This window comes from Lampetra planeri, chromosome 36, assembly GCF_965212315.1.
Source record: "Lampetra planeri chromosome 36, kcLamPlan1.2.h2, whole genome shotgun sequence".
Classification (NCBI taxonomy): domain Eukaryota; kingdom Metazoa; phylum Chordata; class Hyperoartia; order Petromyzontiformes; family Petromyzontidae; genus Lampetra; species Lampetra planeri.
In genome coordinates this window covers 7981616-8006541 of record NC_136142.1, presented here as the reverse complement: position 1 = coordinate 8006541, position 24926 = coordinate 7981616, and the positions used below count along the sequence as shown (strand labels likewise).

The 24926-nt window shown below is 46.9% G+C and overlaps 1 protein-coding gene across 5 annotated transcripts in view; it reads right to left on the bottom strand.

Moving 5' to 3' along the window:
• LOC144730750 (zinc finger protein 362-like) overlaps window positions 1-24926 on the bottom strand; it is a 63775-nt gene that overhangs the window by 12859 nt on the left and 25990 nt on the right. For 3 of the 5 annotated variants that reach the window (XM_078611481.1, XM_078611480.1, XM_078611479.1), the window contains 6 exons: window positions 16310-16373; window positions 12683-12971; window positions 11070-11189; window positions 10423-10563; window positions 6993-7173; window positions 2873-2920 (listed from right to left, as the gene is read on the bottom strand). In XM_078611481.1, the coding sequence (XP_078467607.1) occupies window positions 2873-2920; window positions 6993-7173; window positions 10423-10563; window positions 11070-11189; window positions 12683-12971; window positions 16310-16372 (842 nt within the window). In that variant the 5' untranslated portion in view covers window position 16373. The remainder of the gene's footprint in view (window positions 1-2872; window positions 2921-6992; window positions 7174-10422; window positions 10564-11069; window positions 11190-12682; window positions 12972-16309; window positions 16374-24926) is intronic. The other 2 variants (XM_078611483.1, XM_078611484.1) reach the window with 2 other exon arrangements.

Below are 24926 nucleotides of genomic sequence, written 5' to 3'. Positions count from 1 at the left end.
CCGGTGAGCATAACCGGGAATCAAACGGTGGTGGGGCCGTGTGCGCTAAGCCACGAGTCGTGGCGGCGTTCCGCCACGAGGTCACGTGTCAAGCTTCCCAACGCCTCTCGCGCTGCGCCGATGTTCGGTGCAGACCCATACCCTTGCCCGCAGGGGAACGCCAAACGCACTGTACCCATATCCCCCAAGAGTTTTGCTACGTTCAAACAAATGGCGACAGTGGTGGCGGTCTACATTTGTGGCTGCAGTGGGGGGGTTACGCGTGCGATGCAGAGAGCGACTTGCGCACAAACAGCATAACAAAGAGCGGCTTAATCGTATCTAATTCATTTACCCACCCAGCAGTACAACAAAAGCAGTAATTGACCACTTCACAACTCCCCCGCTGCCCTTCCTGGCTCCTCCCCCCTTAACCACTATATAAGGTACAGATATTTTGCTGTGACGGTTTCACCTGAAGATGGAGGCTTTGTGTTGCCTCCGAAACGTCGTGATTTTTATTGTTTTATTTTTATTAATTTTTATTTCATTTTTTACCTACGTGACTTTACCGAAAGAACTAAGAGTATGGATTCTGTCCAGCTTGCGTAACGATGTCTAATATTTGGGTCCCGTAGATTCTTTATTCCATTTACCATGGGCGTCTAACAATGTACCCGTTTCCCGCTGGCGATCGGTTAAGATGAATTGTCTTGCCCCAAGAGTTGGGATTTTATTCAGGAATACATTTTTAAGCGTACACTGTGGTGAATGAGGCTGTCAACAGTGGCTGAAGGGGGTCATGTGAGCCCACAAGATGCAGGAATTGAAAATATAAATTCTTACACACATACGATTTGACGCATGCATCATAATCTGAAGAATTGACATCGATTGATAAACTGATGTTTCATGTCTCATTAACTATTTTACTATCTTTATTGTACAAGATAAGGCCCAATGAGCTATGTTGCTCTTTTTCAGATGTGACCCGGCCAAAAATGATAGCTCAACAAAGTGTCCTATCATCGGGAAATGGATAGCAGACAAATACTCTGAACGCATGTTTATAAATGTGGAGAAAGATTCATGCGACCACGAGGAAAACATGCAAGCTCCAAATGTATAGGCGTCAGGGTCGGGATCAAACCCACGTCCTGCTGCATACCAGGCGAGGTAGTTAACATCTCGCCACCGTGATCCAAGCATCAACGCAAAATACATTCATTAGCAATTCTCATAACCTCTACCCCTCCCCCAGCAAATTGATGAATTGCCATCATTTGATTCAAGAATCGATAGAGTGTTAAATTTTACTTCCTCTTTTGCATTGTTTTTCATTTGTTCCGTCTCATTTGGAGAGTTTTGTTTGCTCCATTAGCCGAGCATTAGCCTATCAATTTCATGCAATTTTCACGCATCAAAGAAACCGAAAATAATTAAAGCATCGTTACAACCCCTAAATTTTCAGCTGTAATTAATTAAATCACTACTCTCAGCTCCATATACACGCCACCGCTGACTGCAACATTCAACATCTGCACCACTCTCGCTATGTAAAAAATATACAAGTCCAATTATATAATTGTGTTGTCAACGATGTCACATTGGAAGGTGATTACAATTCTATCAGTGACTGCCGCAGCGAGCAACGTGACATCAGGTCGTGTCAGAAAGACCCAGGAAGAGGACTTCACAGAACTACTTTTGAAGTCAATCTGATGCTGGACCACATTCATTTGTGTTACGTTAAAGAGTATTCGCTGCTAGAGGTGGCTGGGTGACACAGGTCAGAGCACAGAGCCGGCACTGCTAAGATTCTGGGTTGGAATCCTGGTTGAAGCCACCTGTGATTGAAACTGGGTTCTCAAGTGTAGCGAGTTGATGATCTCGGCCCGACTGGCAATGACTGGTAAAAAAAAAAAACATCATTAAATGTGATTCTACACTCAATTTATATCAATTACAGCTCGAAAGAGATTTAAACATTTCAGTGATGTAAAGGTATTCTTGGTTCTTTCGGTAAAGTCACGAAGAAGGGAAATAATAAAATAATAAAAACATAAAACAATAAAATTCTCACGACGTTTCGACTGCAACACAAGCAATCATCATCAGGTGACTTTACCGAGAGAACCAAGAATATGAATCACTGCAGTCACGAAAGCTTTAAATCAAAATTTGATGTAAAGGTGTTTAAATCGTGTGCATAAAGGTGCTTATTTGAAGCCACTTCAGAAGCAGTTACGTGACGTCAACTCCTGGGGGCAGTTTTCTCGCACAGTGCTCGCTGCAGAGCTCCGAATTAGTCTCATTCTGTGATACCGAAAGCAAACTCAGCGTAAAATCTTGGATGAGGAAAAAAAATGAACGAGTGTTCGCTGCGTTTCAATCAATTGAAACTTGTAGTCCTCTGTGCCGAAATACATTCATTAAAAAAAACATTTAGCATTCGTAATTAATTTCAACAAACATTTAGTAGGTTGGGTCCTTGTGCAGCCATTGGTCGCGGGACGGAGCACAGCAATAGACTGGAATTTTGAAGGCCGGTTTAATCCTCGGTGGATACAACCCCCGGTTCCGAACCCGGCATCTCGGCAGCGTGCGCGCTCAGTGCTCCGACACGCCCGTTATGACCCCCCCCCCCACCCCCCGAGCCACCGAGCCACATCACCGCCTGTCCAAATCTAGCGAAACTCTAGAGCCACGCTGGGAGGCGGGCGTCAAACAATCCCACACAAAAGCAGACCCCCTTTTGGGGGCCGCGCGACGACACCGAACATCGACGACAAGACGAGGAGGCGTTCCCTCGTGGGGGGCTGTGTGGCATCCTCGCATTTGCGATCGAGTATCTTTTGTGTCACTGATGATGAAAAAAAACGATTTGTCTTACTTGGTGTCTTGACCCCCTCCCTCCGCGATTGACCCGAAGGGGTTTAAACTGTAACGTGACAACAGGTGATGGCACATGAAATAATCCGATTAGATGAACTTATCTTTTGGAGGGGGGACAAAAATAGAGTATTAATATTTATATAAATATAATAATAAAAAATATATAGTAGCATGCAAAATAGTAGCAATTATAATTTATTTATCCAGAAAGGCTCGAGTGTAAGCTCTTTTTTCAGGTGGCTCCTGCGGTCTGGATATTTGACCAATTTCGACTTTTGCGTTTTTCACGCCACATGGGAGTAAGGTGGCGAGTCCCTGGTCGGAAAAAAAATAAAACTCTCACCAAGCATATGAGGCGATAACATGCAAGCAACATATGCAGTACACATCGGTAAGGAACCTACTTGCTGTACTGCCATCTAGGTATGGGGGTGGGGGAGGGTCACCTCTTAATCCCACAGGTGGTTTGACCCGCACACACGATTATCAACCCGACCTAATGAAGACATCGAGCATTGCGAGTGCCGTCATCACCAAGTTCGGCGTTTTATCTCTCTCCAAATATTTATCCGAAGCGTTTAAAATTCTCACCAAGCTAGTCCGGATGTCTGGGCAAGATAGTGTAAAAGAGATACGGGGGTATTTATTAAAAGATTAATAGATTTTTCTTTTTCGCTAAGTATGGGTCTTTTACATTTTGTGACAGGTTCACAATGAGTTATGTCACTGGTCAAGCATCCCCCCCCCGACCCTCCCCTGTCAAATGAGTGTGGGCTCGTCTCTGTTGGTGGCCCTGAACCAACTACGGAAATTCCACATTCCTCTGGCGATGGCAATTGTCCACGATGACAGCACGGGCAGGAAAACTGACGGCAGTTGTAATCATCGTGATAACAGTCATTCATTTACCTAAGAAGGACGACATCTTGTGACTGGGATGTTTTGCCAAATTTTTAAAACACTTTCTCGCAAGCCAATAAAGTTGTATGTTTCGCGACCTAATCATGATTTTATACAACCTCAGGTTACCGTGACGAAGCTTGACTTCACGCTGTAAAATTCTACTTTAAATTACATTATTTAAACTGAAGAACAAATAACAGTTCTGAAAACAAGATTTTGTTTAAGAGCAATGGCAGCTGGAGACATACACCTACTCTGCAGGCATCGACACTTTTAACAGCAGTCATAGCAGCTCTACGCAAATAATCCTACTTTGCCGCCAATGCTCAACAAACGATTTGGCAGGAGCGTATATGCAAGTTTTGAAAAACAAGAGACGGACGGGAATTTGAGATCAAGGGCGAGGCAACCAACTTGGCACAAAAGCTCGATTCTAGAAAGCACAATTTTAGTGGTCCACACGAAAACTGTCAAAATGCACTTCGGTAAAGCAGCACAACACACAGCGAGTAGACTCTCAATTAACCGCATCAATTGAAGGAAGTGGAAAGTTTCGCGGAGAGGCAAGCTTTCGCGGATTTGTCCTACAATTCGAGGGCATGAGTACTCACTCCTCTTCGCGGAGTGGGCTCTGGACACATTTACCGCTCATCAGGCTAGCGTCATGTGCGATGATGACTTCATGTGCACTCGAAAGGAAAAGCGACTGCTATAATTAAAAACCTGGATAGTGGAAAGGAGCGAGTTCACCGAACGGAATTTGGGAACAGCTCCAGCAGCACAAAGGAGGCTCAGTGATTGACCACTGTCGACAGGGGAGTAAGTGTGGGCTGAGGAAGATGGCTTGGGGAGAGAACGGAGGGGAATGTGAAGGGGCAGCAGGAGGGTGGTGGTGGGGGTGGTGGGATGAAGAGGGAGTGTGTGTGGATGAAGATGGAGTGCGTGGGGATGGAGAGGGATTGCGTGGGGATGAGGAGGGAGTGAGTGGAGATGAGGAGGGAGTGTGTAGGGATGAAGAGAGAGGGGGGTGGTGGACATGGAGAGGGAATACATGATGATGAGGGTGGGCAAATTCAGGTATCTAGATGGACTTAAAAGGGTTGGTACTCAGTACCTTGCCTTGTCAAAAACAAATGCATGGGCATGCCCCGCAACTAAAACCACATGCGCGTGCTCAGCAGTGCGTGCAAATTATCACGCGCGTGCAGTTAAATTAACCCCAGTGGTTAATTTACAGTCTACTGAATTCTGAAAGGACAGTACAACACCTAAGGGTCATACACAATACTGATTTATATGAGCGTATAATGATTCACCCCTTACACCCCCCCCCAGCCCCTCAACAGTGATCCAATGAGTTGTCGGGATTCAAGATTGATTGCATCCTGTTTTTGTGTGTTATGTGCTACAACTCGATTGTTGTATTTTTGCATATATCGATTTATAGACCCAGGATTCGTAGGCGCAATTTGAAAAGTGCATCGTGAGCAAAAATCGATGATAAGAGATGAGTCGTTTGCGTGCCAATTAGCAACGTAACTAAAAGCATGTCGACAAAAAAATATGTTGGCGAGTAAGTTGCAATGGCCCCAACACAGAGATGAGATGTCGATTTTTGCTCTAATATTCTTTTCCCCTATTTTATCTCGATTGTGCAATCAGCATCATGCTACAGGATGGAGAATCCATTCAAAAAAATGTAAACACAGCAGCTAAATATTTATTGTGAGAGAATGCACCCGCGGAAGCAGATACCGGAGAACTGCTTCCGAGATCCCTTCAAGAGTTGACCAAACTTGATTAGGGTTGCTGCACTTTTTTTAGCTGAACGTTTGAGTAACAAAGGCACGGACTTGGTATGGTACAAGGCAGCCCACGTGACTTTATCGTCCAATCAGAATCGAGCATGACACGACTACAACTTAAACCGTGACCCCTACCAACTGGGACAACCGCCACCCCATCGCCGTTTCGGATTTCCCGACAGCGAGTGCCGAAATGACATTAATAAGTCGTGTGATGGAGAGGATAGGGCAGATACGATTAAGTCGTTATCGAATTCGCAAGCAAAATAAACTCGGATGATGCCAAGGACTGTCGCTCAGAGAAAAAAAAAGCTACGTGTGCTATTGCGTGTGCTATTGCCTTGAAAAAGGAGGATTCGGGTTGGGCGGAGAATGGCGGTGACGGTGATCGTAGCCATGTGCCCGGGAGGCAAACAGGTCAGGGGAACAGAGAGGAGATGGGGAAGATACGGGGAGGCAAATGGTAGATGAGTGGAGGTGAAGAGAAGGAGACAAACGGTGGATAATGGGAGACAGTGCGCAGGTAAAGTGGAGATGCGGGGACACAAAAGGGGCATGAATGAGGAGATACAAAGCAGGGGTGGGATGAGGAAGACGACTAAAAATATTTTCTATTTTACCAGGGTAAGGCCCACTGAGCTGTCGCACTCGTTTTCAGAAGCGACCTGGCTACAAATGATAGCTCAACGAAGCGGCTTATCTTCATCACGTGGAAATTTATAGCAGCCAAATACTCTAAAACGCGTGATGTTGATTCTAAATGTGGAGGGAAAGAACAGAAATGCCGGAGAAAATTCCACGCGACGACAGGGAGAACATGGAAACTCCAAATATACAGGCGTCAGGGTCGGGGTCGAACCTACGACCTCCTGCATACCAGGTGAGGGAGTTAACATCTCGCCACCGTGGTGGACAAAGGGGAAAAACAAAGACATGGGGCGGAGAAGGCGTAGGGAATGAGAAAAGCGATGAGGGGGAGATGATGGAAAACCATGGAAAGTGTTGAGTGGACGGGACCTAAGCAAGAGGCAAATGGGGAGTACGGAAAAATCAACCCCGTCAAAATTCAAAAGTAATTAGGATTTGACTTGTGATCATTCGATTAAGATTGCGATAAATGTAGGGAACACGTGTCTGCAATTACTACATAGGTGCCGAGCATGGTAAATTTCGTTTTTGCACCTCGTTAAAAAATGTTTTTTTAGAGTCAATGCCACCAAGTCCTGTGGGCGGTGGCACCGACGTAGAAGGAACGGTCTTACCTCGATGGTACGGTCTTACCTCGCTGGCTACGTAAGGCACGAAAAGAAGTTCAACATTCGTACGATGGCAACCTACTCTGCTGTATTTGCAAGAGGCAGAAGATGTGAGATGAGGAGAGATGGGCGGGGGCGCCGCTAGTGCACTCACTTGTACGTCTTGCCGTCCTTGGGCTGGTCGGAGCCCGACGCGAGGATGGGGTAGGGCACGACTAGCACCGGCTGCCCGCCACCGTCCAGGGCCGCCTTTTTCCTGCGGCCACGCTCTCCGCGCTTGCCCACGGTGCCCACGCCGGACATGCCCTCCAGCACCTGGTGCGCCGACGTCAGGCCTGCGAGGACGCAAACGCTCTCACGTCAATTCTAGATTTGATACAGATATTTTGCTGTGACAGTTTCGCCCGAAGACGGAAGCTTGTGTTGCCTCCGAAACGTCGTGATTTTATTGTTTTTATTTTTTATTCATTTTTATTTCATTTTTTACCTACGTGGCTCTCAAGTCACTCGTTTACTCACCCACTCGCGCACTCGCACGCTCGCCCGCTCGCTTACTCGCTCACTCACTCACGCACCCACCCACACGCTCACTCATGGACTCACGCACCCACCCTCTGACTCACTCACTCTCACACTGTATGTATGTGTGTTGAACTTCTTTCGCATCGTACGTAGCCAACCGTGCTCATCGAAGGTGGGGGGAGGGGGAAGAACACCAAACTCAACACAAAAAGCAGTTCTAAAGAAATTAGTTTTCACTCACTCATTCGCTCACTCACCCACTTGTTCACTCACTCCCCAACTCATCCACTCGCTCCCTAACTCATCCACTCGCTCACTCACTTACTCGTACATACATGCTCAAGGCATTTCCGAGCCTATGCTTTCAAAAGGTAAGTAAATATTACCCGTCCTCTCAATTCAACGAACATCCATGAACACTCACTCACCCTTACGTATGTACGTATATGCTTATTCATGTGGGATGAGAGCTTGTGGGGAGCGGTGGGACAGCGGTTGGCGCACGGAATCATGAACCCAGTGACCCGAGATCGATTTCCAGCCATGGATAATATCAGCGGCGAGTAATATTTGAACCGCTAATGGGGCACCCATCACCCATCACCTTCACCAACAGAGCACTGACCCCAGTGTGGTGAAGTATAGATATGCAACGACCACGACCGACACAACGTGGGGAGGCCTTCGTCCAGCAGTGGACTGACAAAAAGCTGTGTGAATTACTAATCTTCCAAGCAGTCACGGGGTTAATGGACACTGCCCCACAGCTGATCTAGAAAATATCTACACCCGGCAACGGGAGCAACAGTATTGTAAATATGTCATCTAATTTTTCGATTTAAAGCTTTCGTTACTGCAGGGATTCATCTTCTTGGTTCTTTCGGTAAAGTCACGTAGAATGGAAATAATAAAATAATAAAAAGAAAAGATTATAAAATTATTCTCACGACGTTTCGGCCACAACGCAAGCAGCGTCTGAATGACTCTGTCTTCTCGACAGACCTGTTCTTCACCTGAGGACGGCTGCTTGTGTTGTGGCCGAAACGTCGTGAGAATTATTTTATTATGTTTTATTTGTATTATTTTATTATTTCCATTCTTCGTGACTTTACCGAAAGAACCAAGAAGATGTCATCTAATGTGTTGTTTATTATCTATCTTTCAGTCAGGTGTGGTGCCGAGCCGGGAATAGATAAACTTGCATTCAGGGAGGTGTAAAGACCAATTCTGGAGAGAGTTATACTGGTAGGAACCTCCTGGTTACACCAGCCCACAGGGGATTATTGTGTCCGTCCGTCGTGCATCCAGAAATGGGAGGGAGAGGGGAGGGTGGGGAGGGGCTGGTCACACCGTGGTGCCCTTATTAAACTCAACGTTTAACCTACTCACGCCGGCTTGTGCTCGCCCTCACAGTCGGGCATATTTGCGGAATACACCACGCCGCCGTTGACCCTGGCCATTGACCGAGCAACCCAACGTTCCTACCAGGTCCTCCGCAGGAATGTGTTTGATGCAATTATTGGCCACTCAGTGGCTGAAGTACCAACTGGGCCCGATTGGCAGCGCATGCAAAAGGAGCCAGTCTCTTGAGACGGCGAGTGCAGCTTCACACTCTGGTGGAGAGAGCCTATGTATGCAAGGGGTTTAGTTGGGTGGGGGGGCCTGGTGAGCAGCAGACGTGAACGGGAGCGAGGTGAGAGCGCGGGAGCAGAAGGGTGCGGTCCAGACACTTCCCGGGGCCAGCCTTGGCGTGCCCTTCTACACAAGAGGTTTGCTCTGGGAGGAAGCGAGACGAGTCTTGCCGCGGGGCAGCATTGGGGCTGCATGAGCGGTCGCGCGCGTGCCTTGTGGAGCGTCAACGCGTCGTGAATATGCGACGCACTGAGCCTTCGTGAGCGCCTCGAGTTGCGCAAGCTCCGACACGTGGTAGAAGGATGAACGCGACAAGTGGCGCGAGTGAATGCGTGCGAGATCGCGTGGGGTTGGGTGCACCTGGCCTGGCACAGGTGCCGGGGTGATGTCACTTAGTGGCGAATGGCGGGTATTGCTATTGGTTTTAGGGTTGGGTTAATTTTGCCTTGGTACGGGTTGTCTAGATACTCTCCCCCTACTAGTGAAGCGGGATATTACAGGTAGGAACAACAGTTCCACACTGCCCACCAGGGATTATTTGTCTGTCTGACTGTCTGTCGTGCATAGCCACGCCCTCGATTTGTATTTCATAGAGTGCTTCTGGCGGGCTCAGCACCACGTCACGCGCCGCCCCACGCAGCTTGCGCCGCGTGACACGGATCGCACGAATGCGCTGTCCAACCAAGTTCCTACCTGCCCACTCCGAAGGAATGTGTTTCTCTGGGTTGAGTGATATTAAACACAAGTCAGGCCCCGATCCTGTCTCGCTCAAGAGATCTTGACGTGGCATTCACTCCCACACGAAGCCAAAGGTCCATGCCCTGATTGATATTCTACAGTAGAAGCCTCAAAAAGGCCCGGGTTCTCAAACTTGAGCCCGCCGTGAGACAACAAAGGTTCGATGTTGCTGTTACGTGCGAGCGCACGTTGTCGCTACCCTGGTGTTGAGCATCGTAAATTTGATTTTGCACCTTGGTAACAGCGAGTTTTTTTGAGTCGATGCCACCAAGTCCTGTGGATGGTGGCACCGCCAAAGAAGGAACGGTCTTACCTCGTTACCCACGTATGGTGCACGAAACAAGGTCAACCTATCTTCTTGGTTCTTTCGGTAAAGTCACGTAGAATGGAAATAATAAAATAAAACATTATTAAATAATTCTCACGACGTTTCGGCCACAACGCAAGCAGCCGTCCTCAGGTGAAGACCAGATCTGTCGGGGAGACAGCGTCTGACGCCACAACGCAAGCAGCCTGAGGACGGCTGCTTGCGTTGTGGCCGAAACGTCGTGAGAATAATTTTATTATGTTTTATTTTATTATTTCCATTCTACGTGACTTTACCGAAAGAACCAAGAAGATGCATCCCTGCAGTCACGAAAGCTTTAAATCGAAAGGTGAACCTACTTTGCTGCATTAGACCGGGCCCTCACCTGGCATCATGGGCAGGGGGCTGCCCGCTGTGTCCACGCGGCCCTGGTTGCCACCGCCGCCCCCTCCGGCCGAAGACACCATTCCCCGAGCCATGCCCACCTGGCCTTCCATGACCCCTGGTGACGGGCAGCCCATGTCACCTGCAACAGCACGGCGGCAGCACGTGACACGATTAGCAGTGGGCATCGACATCACAACGGGTCATGAGACTTGAGCGCGAGGCAGGAGACGAGACCAACACTCGGCGATGTAACAAATCGGCTAATCTGCAAGTGCAGTCATTTAAGCATCTTTTTCAAGGACTGAGGTTAAATGAAAGCTTACGAGCTTATGAATATGTAGTTCATCGTCAGTGGTGCTCAAGTTTTAACATTTTGGAGGGGGTGCAAATTGTTTTCCTACCAGGGGACCTAAGTCAGACATTTATTTTCCTAACCGTTTTTTATTTCGGACAAAACACCCAGTGGGGAATTACTTGTGTTATGAATCCAATATTGCGAATCATTTAGCCATTCCTATACACATTTAATGCTGACAATTGTTACAATTATGACTAATGGCCGTCGAAAGAATTAAGGGGGGGCCCAATAGACCCTTTGTCCCCCTCTCCCTAGCGCTAACCCTAAACCCTAACCCTCACACTAACCATAGCAGCAGCAAGACCCGGATCCGTGTCCCCGCAATCCACCAGCCTCCCGCACCATCCCCCCAGCCCCCTCCCCCTCCCTACCCTCCACGGCTGTGGCGTAGGGCTTGGGAAAGCGATCTTAAAAAAAAATCGTTTTAAATTGTTTTAATGCAGATTTGGTTTTGGTTAGGCCATCGCCACGCTAAAAAGTCTATTACACGTTTATAATCTTCAACCGCGGTTCAATTGCGTTTATATTTTTTTTATATCACGCACACCTGCAGTTGAACTGAGCAACGGACGTCATCGACCGCGCGCATCCCAATAATTAACACGCAAATTCTTTCTTTTTGGGGGCAGCCCCGGGGCGAAAGCGCGTGGGGCTCCCTCGCAAAGAGGGATCTCGCAGACCCCGCTACCCCAGTAGGCCCCCCTTGGTGTTGGCTAGGTCCAGCAGGGCTACCAGAGGAAACAGGGGCAGAGCTGGCAAGCCAAAGTCAAATTCAAGCTGGCAGGCTCCCCAGTGGTCATGAAAACGTAGCTAAAGTGTCTCCCAGCTCACGTGAGCATGGCATTTTTTTCCCCTCATCATTGCTCGTTTACCCATTAAAGCCTCGCTGGGTCTCGTGAAATTTTCAGGAGGGTCCTGACAGGTTTTCGCAGTAGGGGGCAATGATTGTCATGTATAATTCCATTTAAGTAATTTACTTAACCCTAGCAATTTAAGTGGTAAGATTCCAATTTTTCTTTAATACGTTTTTTTAACAGCATAGCAAAAAATTGCAAAGATAATCATAGCACGCGATAAAAGGGTTTGAATATTGGAAGCAGCCTGCCGCTTAAATCTAATGGGTCAGGAAGTACGACATGGGGCGGTGGTGCTGGTCTCGATTGACGGCCCAATTGATGGTGAAAATTCCACATTGCTATGGTGAGGCCCAGTTTTCCCTTGAGGTGATCACCGTTTGACTTCCCACAAAGTGTCACTCGTTTGGTCAACCCCTGTAAAGAGAAGTTGGCCTCGATTTACGTACTTCACCTCGGCTGGGAATTCGACTCGTGGCTATCCAATTGCAAGTTCAGTTTATTTAACCACAGTGCAACCCGGCCAGAGCATACCCTTATATATACACTATAAATAAATAGACGTGTGAATTAAGCATCCCCCCCCCAAATTTTTATAATGATCAATCAAATCTGGAGCTGGGAGAAAGTCGATTAAACAACTAAATATAATAACCGACGACCACGACTTCTGTGGTCAACTACACAGGCACCTTTAAGAGAGGCGGCTGCCCTAACAAACCAGTCAGGTTGACGGTGCCGTAAACCTAGCCGTGCCCACCACCTCCCACCCAGCGGCACACACGGGGAGAACAAAGGTCGAAACCTTTTTTTCCTACCCCCCCTCCCCCCCAACTGCGTTCGCCGAGTGGTCAAACCAATAAATCGGTAAACGATTACTCGATCGGGAAAAAAAACAACTCGCCCAGCTCCTGCCAAAAATCACAACTGGTGGATACACGCACGAGATCATCTCAATCTACAAGCGATCCACCAATCTCTGCTTCCTAGCCCCATGCCCAGACCACCTGAACCACTTTCACAACACTCCCCCTCTCTCCCCTCACCCATAGTGCTTGGTGGACGGGCGTGCAGTGCCACATTGGGCTTCCCAGAGCCATGCTGGGCCTCATGCTGCTGCTGTTGCTGCTGCTGTTGCTGCTGCTGTTGCTGTTGTTGCTGCTGCTGCTGCTGCTGTTGGGACAGCTGTTGCTGACTTAGGTTGGGGGTGGAGGGCGAGTGTTGGGAGAGTGGCGGCGGTGGCAACGGCTGCCCGAGTGGCTGGTGCGACTGGTGCCTGATCTTCTCCGCCATCAGCTGCTCCTTGATTTTGTTGATCAGGACGAGGTTGTCGATCTGACGAGTGCAAGAGAAAGGTTCACGTCAACGGAAAAAACACAAACAGGCGCGCGCACGCACGCACGCGCGTCAAACGATAACAAGGAGAACGCGCGTGTCTCACAACTGTAGACGACGCTTAAGATGGGGGGGGGGGGGGTCGGTGGATCACAGAACGATAATTATCGATGTGGATTTGTGAAACTCCAAAATCTGCTGGGCTGCAAGGTGGGCCAGTGATCGCAGCACAGCAGGTGGGTTTGTGAACCCATCTGTGTCGATCTTTTGAGCGTTAACTTCTCAAGTCGCGCGATGTTTTGTCCGGGTACTCCGGTGTGCCCCTCGCGTGCGCGGTGGGAGTTTTGTCGCGAGTACTGCGGCTTCTTCCCACGTGCAAAACGTTGCTTTTGAAAAGAAATTGGCCAAACAGCCCAATGCAGAACCCTCCCGTCAAAAAAAAACAAACGACCCATTGGGACTTAGAAAAGCTTAAGCGGATGCCCATTACATCAGCTCCAAGAGGCTGCACGACTTGATCTCGGCTTCATGCCCCTGTTGCTACAATCCGCCATGTTCAATGTGCGTGTCTCACTGCTGCCATCTACCTACATTAAGAGAAACACGCAGGAGAGTGGGCAGAGTTCAAAATTGCCTCCAGCTCGGTTTTGTGAGCGCACCCGTGCAACGTTGAATATAAAATCCCATCGGCGGCAGTTGCGTCTTGTGTTGGGGACCTGCACTTATCGCGTCCAGGAACGTAACAATTCGCTGCCCCTGCGGTTCAATGAATTGGCACCGGTCGGGATCACGGCTTGAGAATCGATTGCTCGCTCCTCGTTCGTTCTGTGAGCCGAACGGTGAAATTTGCGCAAGTCATAGGGGGCCCATCCCTTACAAAGCACGATTTCTACGCATGCATCGTGAACGTAAGGAAATTAACTTAAAATCGCCGAGCTATTAAAATGCTTCAAAGGTGTCCGTTACTCCGTCGTGGAAACTATGCAATGAGATTAATAGGCAACCGGTTCAACCCAACAATTGTGCAACTACAAATCATTTGTCTGGAGCAACTAACTACACAGTCATGTTGACAACGGCATAGTGACCTATTTGTCTGGATGGCGGCTCAGAGGGCTAGTACAACATCTCAGCACCGAGCATGGGCGCTGCTGATATCCCGAGTTAAACTTTGGGGATTCAGCTGCCTGTAATTAAACCGTGTTCTCGGGTGCAGTGAGGTGATGATCGCAGCCTGGTTACCAATGACTGAACAAAACAAACATCAAATTAAAGGAGTTCTTTTCACAGTATTTGCCCGATTCCGGCATAAAATACGGAAAAACAATCAGTTTGTCTGTCACGTCATAAAACACACTTTTGCAGGGCATGTGAAAGGAGTTTATAAATCGTCGCCCCTCGCACTGCGAGAGTTTCAAATGACCGTCGTCTTTGTCTCACCACATGATGCGGATAGCACAAGACAAAATGTAATTTGAGGGACAGAAAAAAAGGGGGACAGAACATATATGAGAGTTGAACGAAGTGGCTCAAGTGGAAATTTATAGCAGCCAAATACTCTGAACGCATATTGATTCTAAATGTGGAGGGAAAAACTGGAGGAGAAAAATCCACGCGACCACGGGAAGAGGGACACGCAAACTCCAAATATACAGGTGTCAGGGTGGTCGGGATTAAACCCATGACTTCCTGCATACCAGGTAAGGTAGTTAACATCTCCTAGCCACCGTGAACTGTGCACTGGACTTGATGGCAATTGAATGCTGATAAGCGTGAGAAAACTTTATGTGGCTGGGTGGGTCAGAGGTCAGAGGACTGCTGGCACTGCTGAGATAATAGGTTCAAATCTAAACGCCATCCTGTGATTGAACTGGCATCGAGTGTAGTGAGTTGGCAGTCTAATCTTAGCCACCAATGACCGCACAAAAAAAACATCGTCATGATTGGGGATGGGCGGGTTGGAGTCTCCATTTCTTTCAAGAATCAATTGTTTTTACTTTGTCACTACAGTGCAATGTGTACCCCTCATTTGCGCGGTATGTACTACTGTGCGTGTCTTGTTCGTTCGTTCTCATTTGTACCATTAGCCCGATGGAAACAATTGCAAAAAGATTCGTGAACGGGACAATTATTATCATCATCGCTTTACACACACACACACAATTCGCTACACACAGGATTGAGCCTGGGACAGTGTGTAGATGGGCCATCTTTGTGCAGAGAACATGCATTCCTCCTCCAGCATAAATATTCTCATTCTGATTGTATGTTGCAGTGGGGCTACGTAGTCAGCAGTCGGCGGTATAGCTAAATACAGTGCATTGCAGTACTGTACTATGCTCCAATGTCTACGAAGCCCCCCCCCCCCTGCCTTTCGCCAACCCGAACTGACCAGCGTGGTGAAGCACGGTAAAATAACCCCTACAACCCACAAAAGCGTGGGGGAATCCCCTTACCCAGCAGTGAATTAACACGTGCGCGATTAAAGCACGTGCCGCAAGCGTGTCAACAAACTCATGGGCAACTAGTTTTTACGCGCCAAGATTTTTCTCGAGAGCCTGAATTTAATTGATGCCGCCTCCACAAGGTGGTGCCCTCTTGTGTCGTCCGTGAAGCAATGTCCAATTCATCCAAATCCAGTGTGGAAAATCACCCAAGGCGGTTCCAGCTCACCTTGACACCCCTCTATTCCTTGTGTTGTTGTCGTCGTCGTCGTCGTCCTTAACCAGCAGAGGATTAACGCAATATCTGTATGCATGCTCCATTAAATGTACGCCTCCTATATGCATATGAACCACTTGTAATAATGAGTTGAATTTTTGGGGGGAATTTTTATGAATCCAATTACGTGACTGTGGGCATCGAGTAATGAGAAGGAACGCCCACCGAGAAACGCTCATCTCAGGCAGATTTCCCCCGCAGAACGACTCGTGAAACCAGCAGGCCGATGTTGTAACCCCCAGGCTGCGATCCTGTACACTCCCGAAAGGTGTTCGCCTGGCAAGCGAACTTGAGCGGCGGGACCACAGATAGGGAAACCTTGGGAATCGAATGAGCGAAACGTATCGCGAAGGGTTTCACTGTGCAGTCATTCATTGCCGACCAGGGCTGAAACAACATTGACTCGCTGCACTTGCGGATTTGCACATCGAGAGGTGGGGCAGGGGGGGGGGCCGCGCCGGAAGAACGACGGCGGGAAGTTGCGCGAAGACGAAAAGTATCCGCGTGTCGTCAAACAAACAAAAAATGTATTCTGTACAGTTGTGTACCGTGCAGACAACACAAAACAAGCGCACGCAAGTAAATAAAAAATACTTTGTTTGTTGCCGATGCCCTACCTGATTGGTCATGGTCGGTGGATGAGGCCAGAAATAAGGGCTATTAAACCGCGGTTCTGCCATTCTGATGGTAAACACACAAGACATGCAGGTTAGCCACGCAAAACACTGACATTTTAATGCAACACAAGGCATCGAAACGAACGCAAATAAGCAAAAGCAATATCGTACAGCAGCAGGGTTCGTTCACTTTCAAAGAAGTGGGTAGTGCAAAAAACGAAACGAGCTTGATACGGGTTTTTTTTCCCCGAGATTCGCGGTGAAAATTTTATCATCAATCAGTAAACCCGCAGCATGCAGCAAGGCGGCAACGCAGAGCAAAAAAATATTGCATCCTGAAAGGCTTTCTATATTGCTCATTACCTGCTTATCCGCTAACATCACATTGGTCATTTGCAAGACGATACACTTGGCAGACTAACAGCGCAAATAACATAAACCTTACATTGGTATTTTTGCAAGTCAATTGTACACGGCAGACAAACAGCATTAATACATTAATGGATCAACAGCATTTGCTTTCTCAAACACGTGGAATAATGCTTGATCCATCCACCACTGTGCCTTCAGAGTCAGTTTCTTCACAGCGGTTTGCTCAAACAGAAAATCTGCATTGGTTTTCACATCACCGAGTCTCACAAGTGTAATATGAGCCTATATCCGGCTCACTGACGTATCACAACTCGTCATGGTGATTGGCTCTGCCGGTCCTGGTTTACAGCCAATGGGGGGAAGCCTGGGGGCATGGCCCTGACGTGATGGAGAGGTGACAGCTAGGGAGATTGGTTCTGCTGGCTTTGGCCTCAGCCAATGGGGAGATGAGTCAGGGGCGTGGTCCCGGGAGCTGACGAGGGAGCCTGGAAGATTCGATGCAGGCTAATGAGGATTGGCTGAAGCGTACCACGTGACCCGGGTATTAAATAGGGGTAGAGAAGAACGGCACGTGGTCAGAACAGGAACGAAGGAAGGAAGGGGCCACGCGTGAGCGGGGCTCCGAGTTGCCACGTGGCCGTGCGTCTCTCTCGGTCCATCTGTCCACTTCACGTTGCCTATCAGCAGCGGGAAGTAATTGTACCCTAAGTAAATAAAAAGACGGATTCCAGAAGTCGTCTCCAAGACTGTTATTACACAAGCAATACAATGGCCTGAAATAGTGGGCGACAGCCATCTACTACTCTGCAACTCGACGTACGGAATTTCAACACATTTGGTCACGCATGTCTCTTGGCCACCGCATTGGCAGGCCATAGCGCTTGCCGATAGCACTCCATGAAGTACACAAATCTGGGCCATGTTTTGCGCGTTGCACAATAGCCAAGGGCACGACTACCAAGGTGGTAAATAAGATGGGCCAAGGACAAATGCTATTTTCATTTGGCGAACCAAAAAACTCATCAATTTATTTCGTCCATCGAACGTTAGTCTTTTAGACGACACTTTTCCACAGAATGTATTTTTACAGGCGCTACTGCTCACAACCAACCGATCTTAGTTCCATTCCCGCTAAGGCCGACATCAGTGGCAAGTGATATCTGACACTGGTCCCACTGTCACCAAATCCACACTGACCAGCGTGGTGAAGTATGGTAAAAAATAACCCCCCCCCCCCATGACCTGCACGGCATGGGGAGGGGGCCTCATTCAGCAGTGGGTTAACAAAGGGGGCTGTGCAGGTGTACATCGTTCTCCAAACGTTGGCTCCTGAACCCTTGGCTCAGCATAAACACAAACCAATACATTATGATCTATCAGTCTATTTAAACTAGGGATACTTTCTTTTCAGGATGCTCTATTTTTTTTTACTTGAGCTTTACCGTTAAACTTGAAGGTTTAATAGAGTTTGGCTGCCCCCTTTTTAACACTGTGGCACACAATCTGAACCAAACCCTGCATCATACACACACAAGCAACTTGCACCAATTATATCATTCTTTGGGTCTTTCGGTAAAGCCACGTAGATAGAAAAAGAATAATAAATAATAAAATATCACGACGTTTCGATCGCAACACAAGCATTCGTCATCAGGTGAAAAATAGCGGGAGAGCTACTATGGCAGGAAAAAAATGTTATAATTTATAATAAAAATTTATAACAAAAAATTCCTGCCTCAGTAACTCTCCCGCTATTTTTCACCTGATGACGATTGCTTGTGTTGCGATCGAAACGTCATGATATTTTTTTTCCTTTACTATTTTTCTATCTAGGTGGTTGCATCGAAAGACCCAAAGAATATGAATTCCTGCAGTCATGAAAGCTTTAAGTCAAGACCAATTATATTCTTTATTTAACCAGACGAGAGCCATTGGCATTCATAAAACACAAACATTTAAGAAAGCAACTCACAGCCCATAGCTACGTAGAGCCAGTTATGGTTTGTTCGCGACGCAGCAACATTTCAAATTGGGTAGGTACATCACAATGAGCCCTATTGGCACATAAGGGCCAATTCTTGATCATGGTCATCAAAACTAGAAGGTGCAATCACAAAATGATGTAAAAGATCTCTATGAAGATGAACAATAGTTGCAATGTCAGTTTAACACGTAGGCTTTCGCGACCAATATTATTCATAATCAACGTTTTTGGGTTTAGATCGCGTTATTTATAAATGTGTCGTAACCCTCCACCACCCGACATGGCCAATCAGTAAAAAAGTGTCACGTTGACATGGTGGCGAATTGCCCGATGATGCTTGATGCAATTACCAGCGAAACGTCGTACTACTCAAATTGTAAATGTTGTGGTTTCACGCTTCAACACACCAGTGGGCTAAAGCAGTGAACTATTTGTCTTTTGTCAACGTGACACTTTTTTACTGATTGGCCGTGTCGGGTGGTGGAGGGTTACGACACATTGATAAATAACGCGATATAAACCCAAAAACGTTGATTATGAATAGTTGCAATGTTATTGAAATTTACAGCTAAGATCTGCCGCTGCCACTGTAATAGTAACTATCTTTGAAGTCTTGTTTAAACTAAAACGATAAAACGCTTTTTTTTGTTTCCAAGTGAGGCCCACTGAGCTGTAGCACTCTTTTTCAGACGCAACCTGGCAACAAATGATAGCTCATCATGCAGAAATTTATAGCAACCAAATACTTCAAACGCATGTTGATTCTAAATGTGGAGGGAATAACCAGAGGACCTGGAGAAAAACCCACGCGACCACGGGGAGAGAGACACCACAAACTCCAAATATACAGGCGTCAGGGTGGGGATCGAACCCACGACCTCCTGTATGTCAGGCAAGGTAGTTAACATCTCGCCACCATGGCGCCCTGGTTGTAGCCTATGGATCTCATCAACCGAATCTTGTTTCACAAATGCAAACTCCAAATATACAGGCGTCAGCGTGGGGATCGAACCCACGACCTGCTGTATATCAGGCGAGGTAGTTAACATCTCACCACCATGGCGCCCTGGTTGTAGCCTATGGATCTCATCAACCGAATCTTGTTTCACAAATGCAAACTCCAAATATACAGGCGTCAGGGTGGGGATCGAACCCACGACCTCCTGTATATCAGGCGAGGTAGTTAACATCTCACCACCATGGCGCCCTGGTTGTAGCCTATGGATCTCATCAACCGAATCTTGTTTCACAAATGCTTCTTTTAGATTTTCAGACCACACCCGACAGGATCGGACGCGTGGGCGGTGTGCTCAAACATCAGCGGCACACAAAGGATAACAAGTATAACCCGTAAAAACTAAGTTTTTCACTATAAATCCTTTATATGCGTGGCGGCTAGAGTCCTCTCGTCCTCTGGCTTGAGATGGCTGCCACCTATGGGTCAGATGATTGCATTGCACCATTAAGCAATTGGTAATTAAATATATTTGTCCTAAAAAGTGTCACATTTTGGGAAAAAATTTTCACGAACATTAATTGTCACGCACAACGAGTCTGTGTGGAAAATGTCAGCTCGATTGGATCACGCGAAGTGGGTTAAAAAACGACCGAAAGATTTGCACGGTTGTAAGCAAGCAAGCGAACTTAATATAAAGGATTTAAAAAGGGGCCAGGGCCACAATGTTAACTACCTCGTCTGGTTTACAGCAGGTCGTGGGATCAATCCCGACCCTGACACCCGCTGTATATTTGAAGTTTGTGTGTTCTCCTCGTGGTCGCGTGGATTTTTCTCTGGGTCCTCCGAATTTCCCCTCCACATTCTAGAAACATGCGATTAAGAGTAATTGGCTACGATAAATTTCCACATTATGATACGCCACTTCGCTCAGCTATCATTCGTGATATCCAGGTCGCTTCTGAAAAAGAGCAATATAGCTATTGTTTCTTGCTGTGGTTGGTCCCACCTGATGACGGGCGCTTGTGTTGCGCCCGAAACGTCGTGATTTCATTTATTTTATACCTACGTGACTTTACCGAAAGAACCAAAGAGTAGCAATATAGCTGTGGGGCCTTACGTGGAAAAGTCAAAAGTTTAGTTTTTTCTTAGTTTACAAAGGCTTTACATTCACGATAATTTTCTGCAACGAAGCCCCAAAAGTGTGAGTACGCGCGCACGCCATCGCGAGATGTGGGCAGCGATTCCATAGTTTCAGTGACCCACGGAGCGTAGAGTTTTCTCGGGTGTCTGGTTTCCACACTTCAGGAGCGCACGCATTCCTGCGCTTTTCCAAAGCGCAACGCGGCTCTCGGACAATTAGTGGTGCCGTGTGCACCACCGATGTTTTTTTGTCTCCATTTCGCTGTTGTCGTCGCTGCGGTCACCGCGACACCACGGATCTTCCTTGTAAAATAAGGCGGGCAGCTGGCTAAACGAGATCATCCGAGTAGCCAATAAACTCAAACACGCTAGTTTGCCAGAGCGCATGCATTTCAGGGAGGGCAATTCGCTTTCACAGAGATCTATGAAAGCGAGAAAGTACCTTTTTTAAAGATCTGTTTTGAGAACTGGTTTCAATAACAATAATAATGTATTTTTTACAGCGCCCTATACTCTTTCACAGCGCACTTTACATCATGGCACACTCAGTGGTAGCTGTTCCTGTGGGCACAAGGTGACTCTCAGCAGTTGGTCTACAAAACAGGCATTTGTGCACCAGTAAGGGGGCGACGATGGCCAGGCAAAATCCCAATCGAGGTAATTTGCGGATAATTTTAGAAAATTGGGAAATTTTGGACCCTGACGCCGGCACGCAATGGTCTACTCTTGCGCACAGCATCAGCAGATGTTCCAACGTCCACTGTGAAGCAGACAGCGCGTTCTATCTTGACGGTTAATACATGCAGCAATAAACTAGAACAAAAATATATTTAATTTTACCAGGTAAGGCCACACTAAGCTACATAGCTCTTTTTCATAAGAGAACTGGCTGTCATAAACTATAGCTCAACCAAGTGGCTTATCATCGCGCAGAAATTTATCGCAGCCAAATACTCGAAATGCATGTTGATTCTAAATGTGGAGGGAAAAACCGGAGAACCCGGAGAAAAATCCATGTGACCACGAGGAGAGAGCCATGCAAACTCCAAATATACAGCAGTTGTCAGGGTCGGGATCGAAACCACGAGCTCCTGTATACCAGGCGAGGTAGTTAACATCTCCTAGCGACTGTGGTGCTCACCAGGGCGGTCTGCTGGGTTCGAACCGTGAATATCGGCAACAGGCGACAAACGCGCCTCTACCGCTGGGCCGCGTCACTACTCCGTTTATTCGTATAGGCGCGTATAAAAGCAAGTGCCATTCGCTTGCATTAAAGAATAGTTCCTGCCACAGGAATGTGGAATGTCCAACCAATGGTACAGGATGACCGACAGAAATCGTCACCGCCCAATGCTTACCGCTGGCTTATGCAGTGACCGAAACATGTCTTGAAAGGGCATCTATGATAGTGAATGGTGGTGGATTTAATAGATCTCTATGAAGATGAACAATAGTTACTTTAATAGATACCTATGTAGTTTCATGACAGTCCTTGATCAAAAGATAACAGTGAAAAGAAATAGAAGCCACTTTAATTGAGGCCCCAAACAAGTGAAAGTTACATATCTCTACGAGTGGGAAGTACCCGGCGATGCCCGGGGGAAAAATATATTTCAAAGCTTTTCTTAAATACATAACATATACATACACAAGAACCAAGCTACTGTGAAAGCCCGGTGTGCCATTTGTCTGTCCATTTGTCCATGAACAAAATTAAAAGAGGCTTGCAGAAGTCTAAAAAGTTATAGAATGTGGGGAGTAAATAGTTGATCCAAAAGGTTTGCGAAAATTGTCGTCGGCATATATACCTAAACACCCTACATACGAGAGAGACAGTAGTATCTAGTGACTCTATAGTAGTCTCTGACTCGACAGTAGTAGCTACTGAGCCCAGTAGTAGCTACTGACAGTATAGTAGTATCTACTAACTGGAGTAGCAACTACTTACCGCAGTAATACCTACTGACCCTAAAGTAGTACCTACTGACCCTAAAGTAGTATCTACCGACTCTATAGTAGTATCTACTAACTCTATAGTAGTATCTACAGACTGTATAAGTATTTACTGACTGTAGTAGTATCTACTAACTCTACAGTAGTATCTGCTAACTCTACAGTAGCATCTACTGACCGTAATAGTATCTACTGACTGTATAGTAGTATCTATTAACTGTAGCAGTATTTACTGAGCGTAGCGGTATCTACTGACTGCAGTAGTATCTACTGACTGCAGTAGTATCTACTGACTCTATATTAGTATCTACCGACTTTACAGTAGTATCTCCCGACTCTGCAGTAGTATCTACCGACTCTGCAGTAGAATCTACCGACTCTATTAATAGTACTAAATTGTTAATTTAACTACTTTAAAAGTTTACGGATGTGAAATACGAATAGCGCTGGCTCACCACGGGGTTTATCACATGGTATCTGGGTACTTTTTGGAAACGTAAACCCCACCGTCCTAGCGCCAAATCCCTCGTAAGCGAGCGTACACAGAGGGACGGAGGGACGGACAGACAGACAGACAAAGAATGACGTTTATAGGTAAGAAGATGGAAGTGAATGTAATATAAAATAGTAGTCATAATCACTGTAATTAGTAAATCTCCAAAAAGTTACCAATATTAATTTCTTAGATCAGTCCACCTGGGAATGACTTGTCACTCTGCGCAACAAATGTTAAAGTAGACACACGTGCTCAGCCTTTTGTCAATCCACTCTTGGACGAGGGTCTCCCCACAGTGCAGGTCATTGGGGGGGGCGTGTGACTGGACCGTACTTCACCACGCCAGTCAGCGCGGGTTCACGAAGCAAAAGATCAATTCCATGAATACACAACCGTCAAGGTGAATGTGGGAAACTTCTGATGCAGTGGTGCCCACCGAGTGGCATTGCATTTCGCAATTTCTGCAGATTTTCATTTGGAAGCGGGTCCGTTGTTTCCATCGGCTCCTAAGCAAACACGCATTCCTCTTCCAACCACGCATTTGCTGGGCACCCAAGCCAACAGGATGCAGTATCAACATGAGAGCTGGGGTTTCAGAGTTACACTATAATGTTTATATGCCTCCCCACCACCCATGAAGCATTTGTAGCTGTAACCTGCAATTCATTGTTTGTAGTTGTCCGGCAATACGGTTGAAAGCAACAGCATGCAAAATGATAATTGGTTTTTTACCCTTTTATCTGGCAACAAAACTGTGACCTTTTTTTACAAGGAGTCATGTTTGCATTGACCACAATACCTGCAGTCGGAATGCAAACAAAAAACATAACTCTGATAATGTATGCACTGTCCTTGAAATTGATTGGTCCACACCCGAGACAGCTTTCCTTAGAGCCTAGTCTCCTTAGAGCCTAGTCTCATGTGAGACTAGGCTCTAGGGAAAGCTGCCTCGGGTGTGGACCAATCAATTTCAAGGACAGTGCATACATTATCAGAGTTATGTTTTTTGTTTGCATTCCGACTGCAGGTATTGTGGTCAATGCAAACATGACTCCTTGTAAAAAAGGTGTCAGTTTTGTTGCCAGATAAAAGTGTAAAAAAAATGTATCTAATTTTGCTACTGGCAAATGAGGTTCCAATGGAGCATGCAAAATGTTTTAGCAACAATATGCGTGTTGTTGTTGTTGTAATACTGTGCAACCCTTTGTCAATTCACTGCTAAAAGGAAAGATAATCTCCATGCTATGCCTTGAAGGTTGTTTGACCATAGTTCACTGTGCCGGTTTGCAAAAGAGGGTTGACCCAGGACCGATTCAGATATCAGTCACCACCGATGTTAGTTAGTCTTGGCCGGGATTTAAACTCAGGCCGCAGGATTCAATCCGCACTGCACCGTCCACTAACCGAGCTGGGAACGCTGTGGTCACGGTGCTCAACTGTCACGGTGGAAGCAAGGAAAAGTGGAAGAGCAGAATAAGGACGCAACTCCCAATCGGAGAGGTACAAGTTCAAATCCAGTTCGGGGTTGACTCAGCGGCTACTCGTGGGCTGAGCACAATCGCCCAGATGGTGTAAAGTCAGGAGACCAGGCAAGTCCATCAACTACCGACAAGAGAAGTGACACCAGTGTCCGTAAGGGGTGAAGCGTCAGGGCGACATGCATGTTTACACATCGACTGTGTGACTGACATGTGGATCTGGACCTGTTGATGCA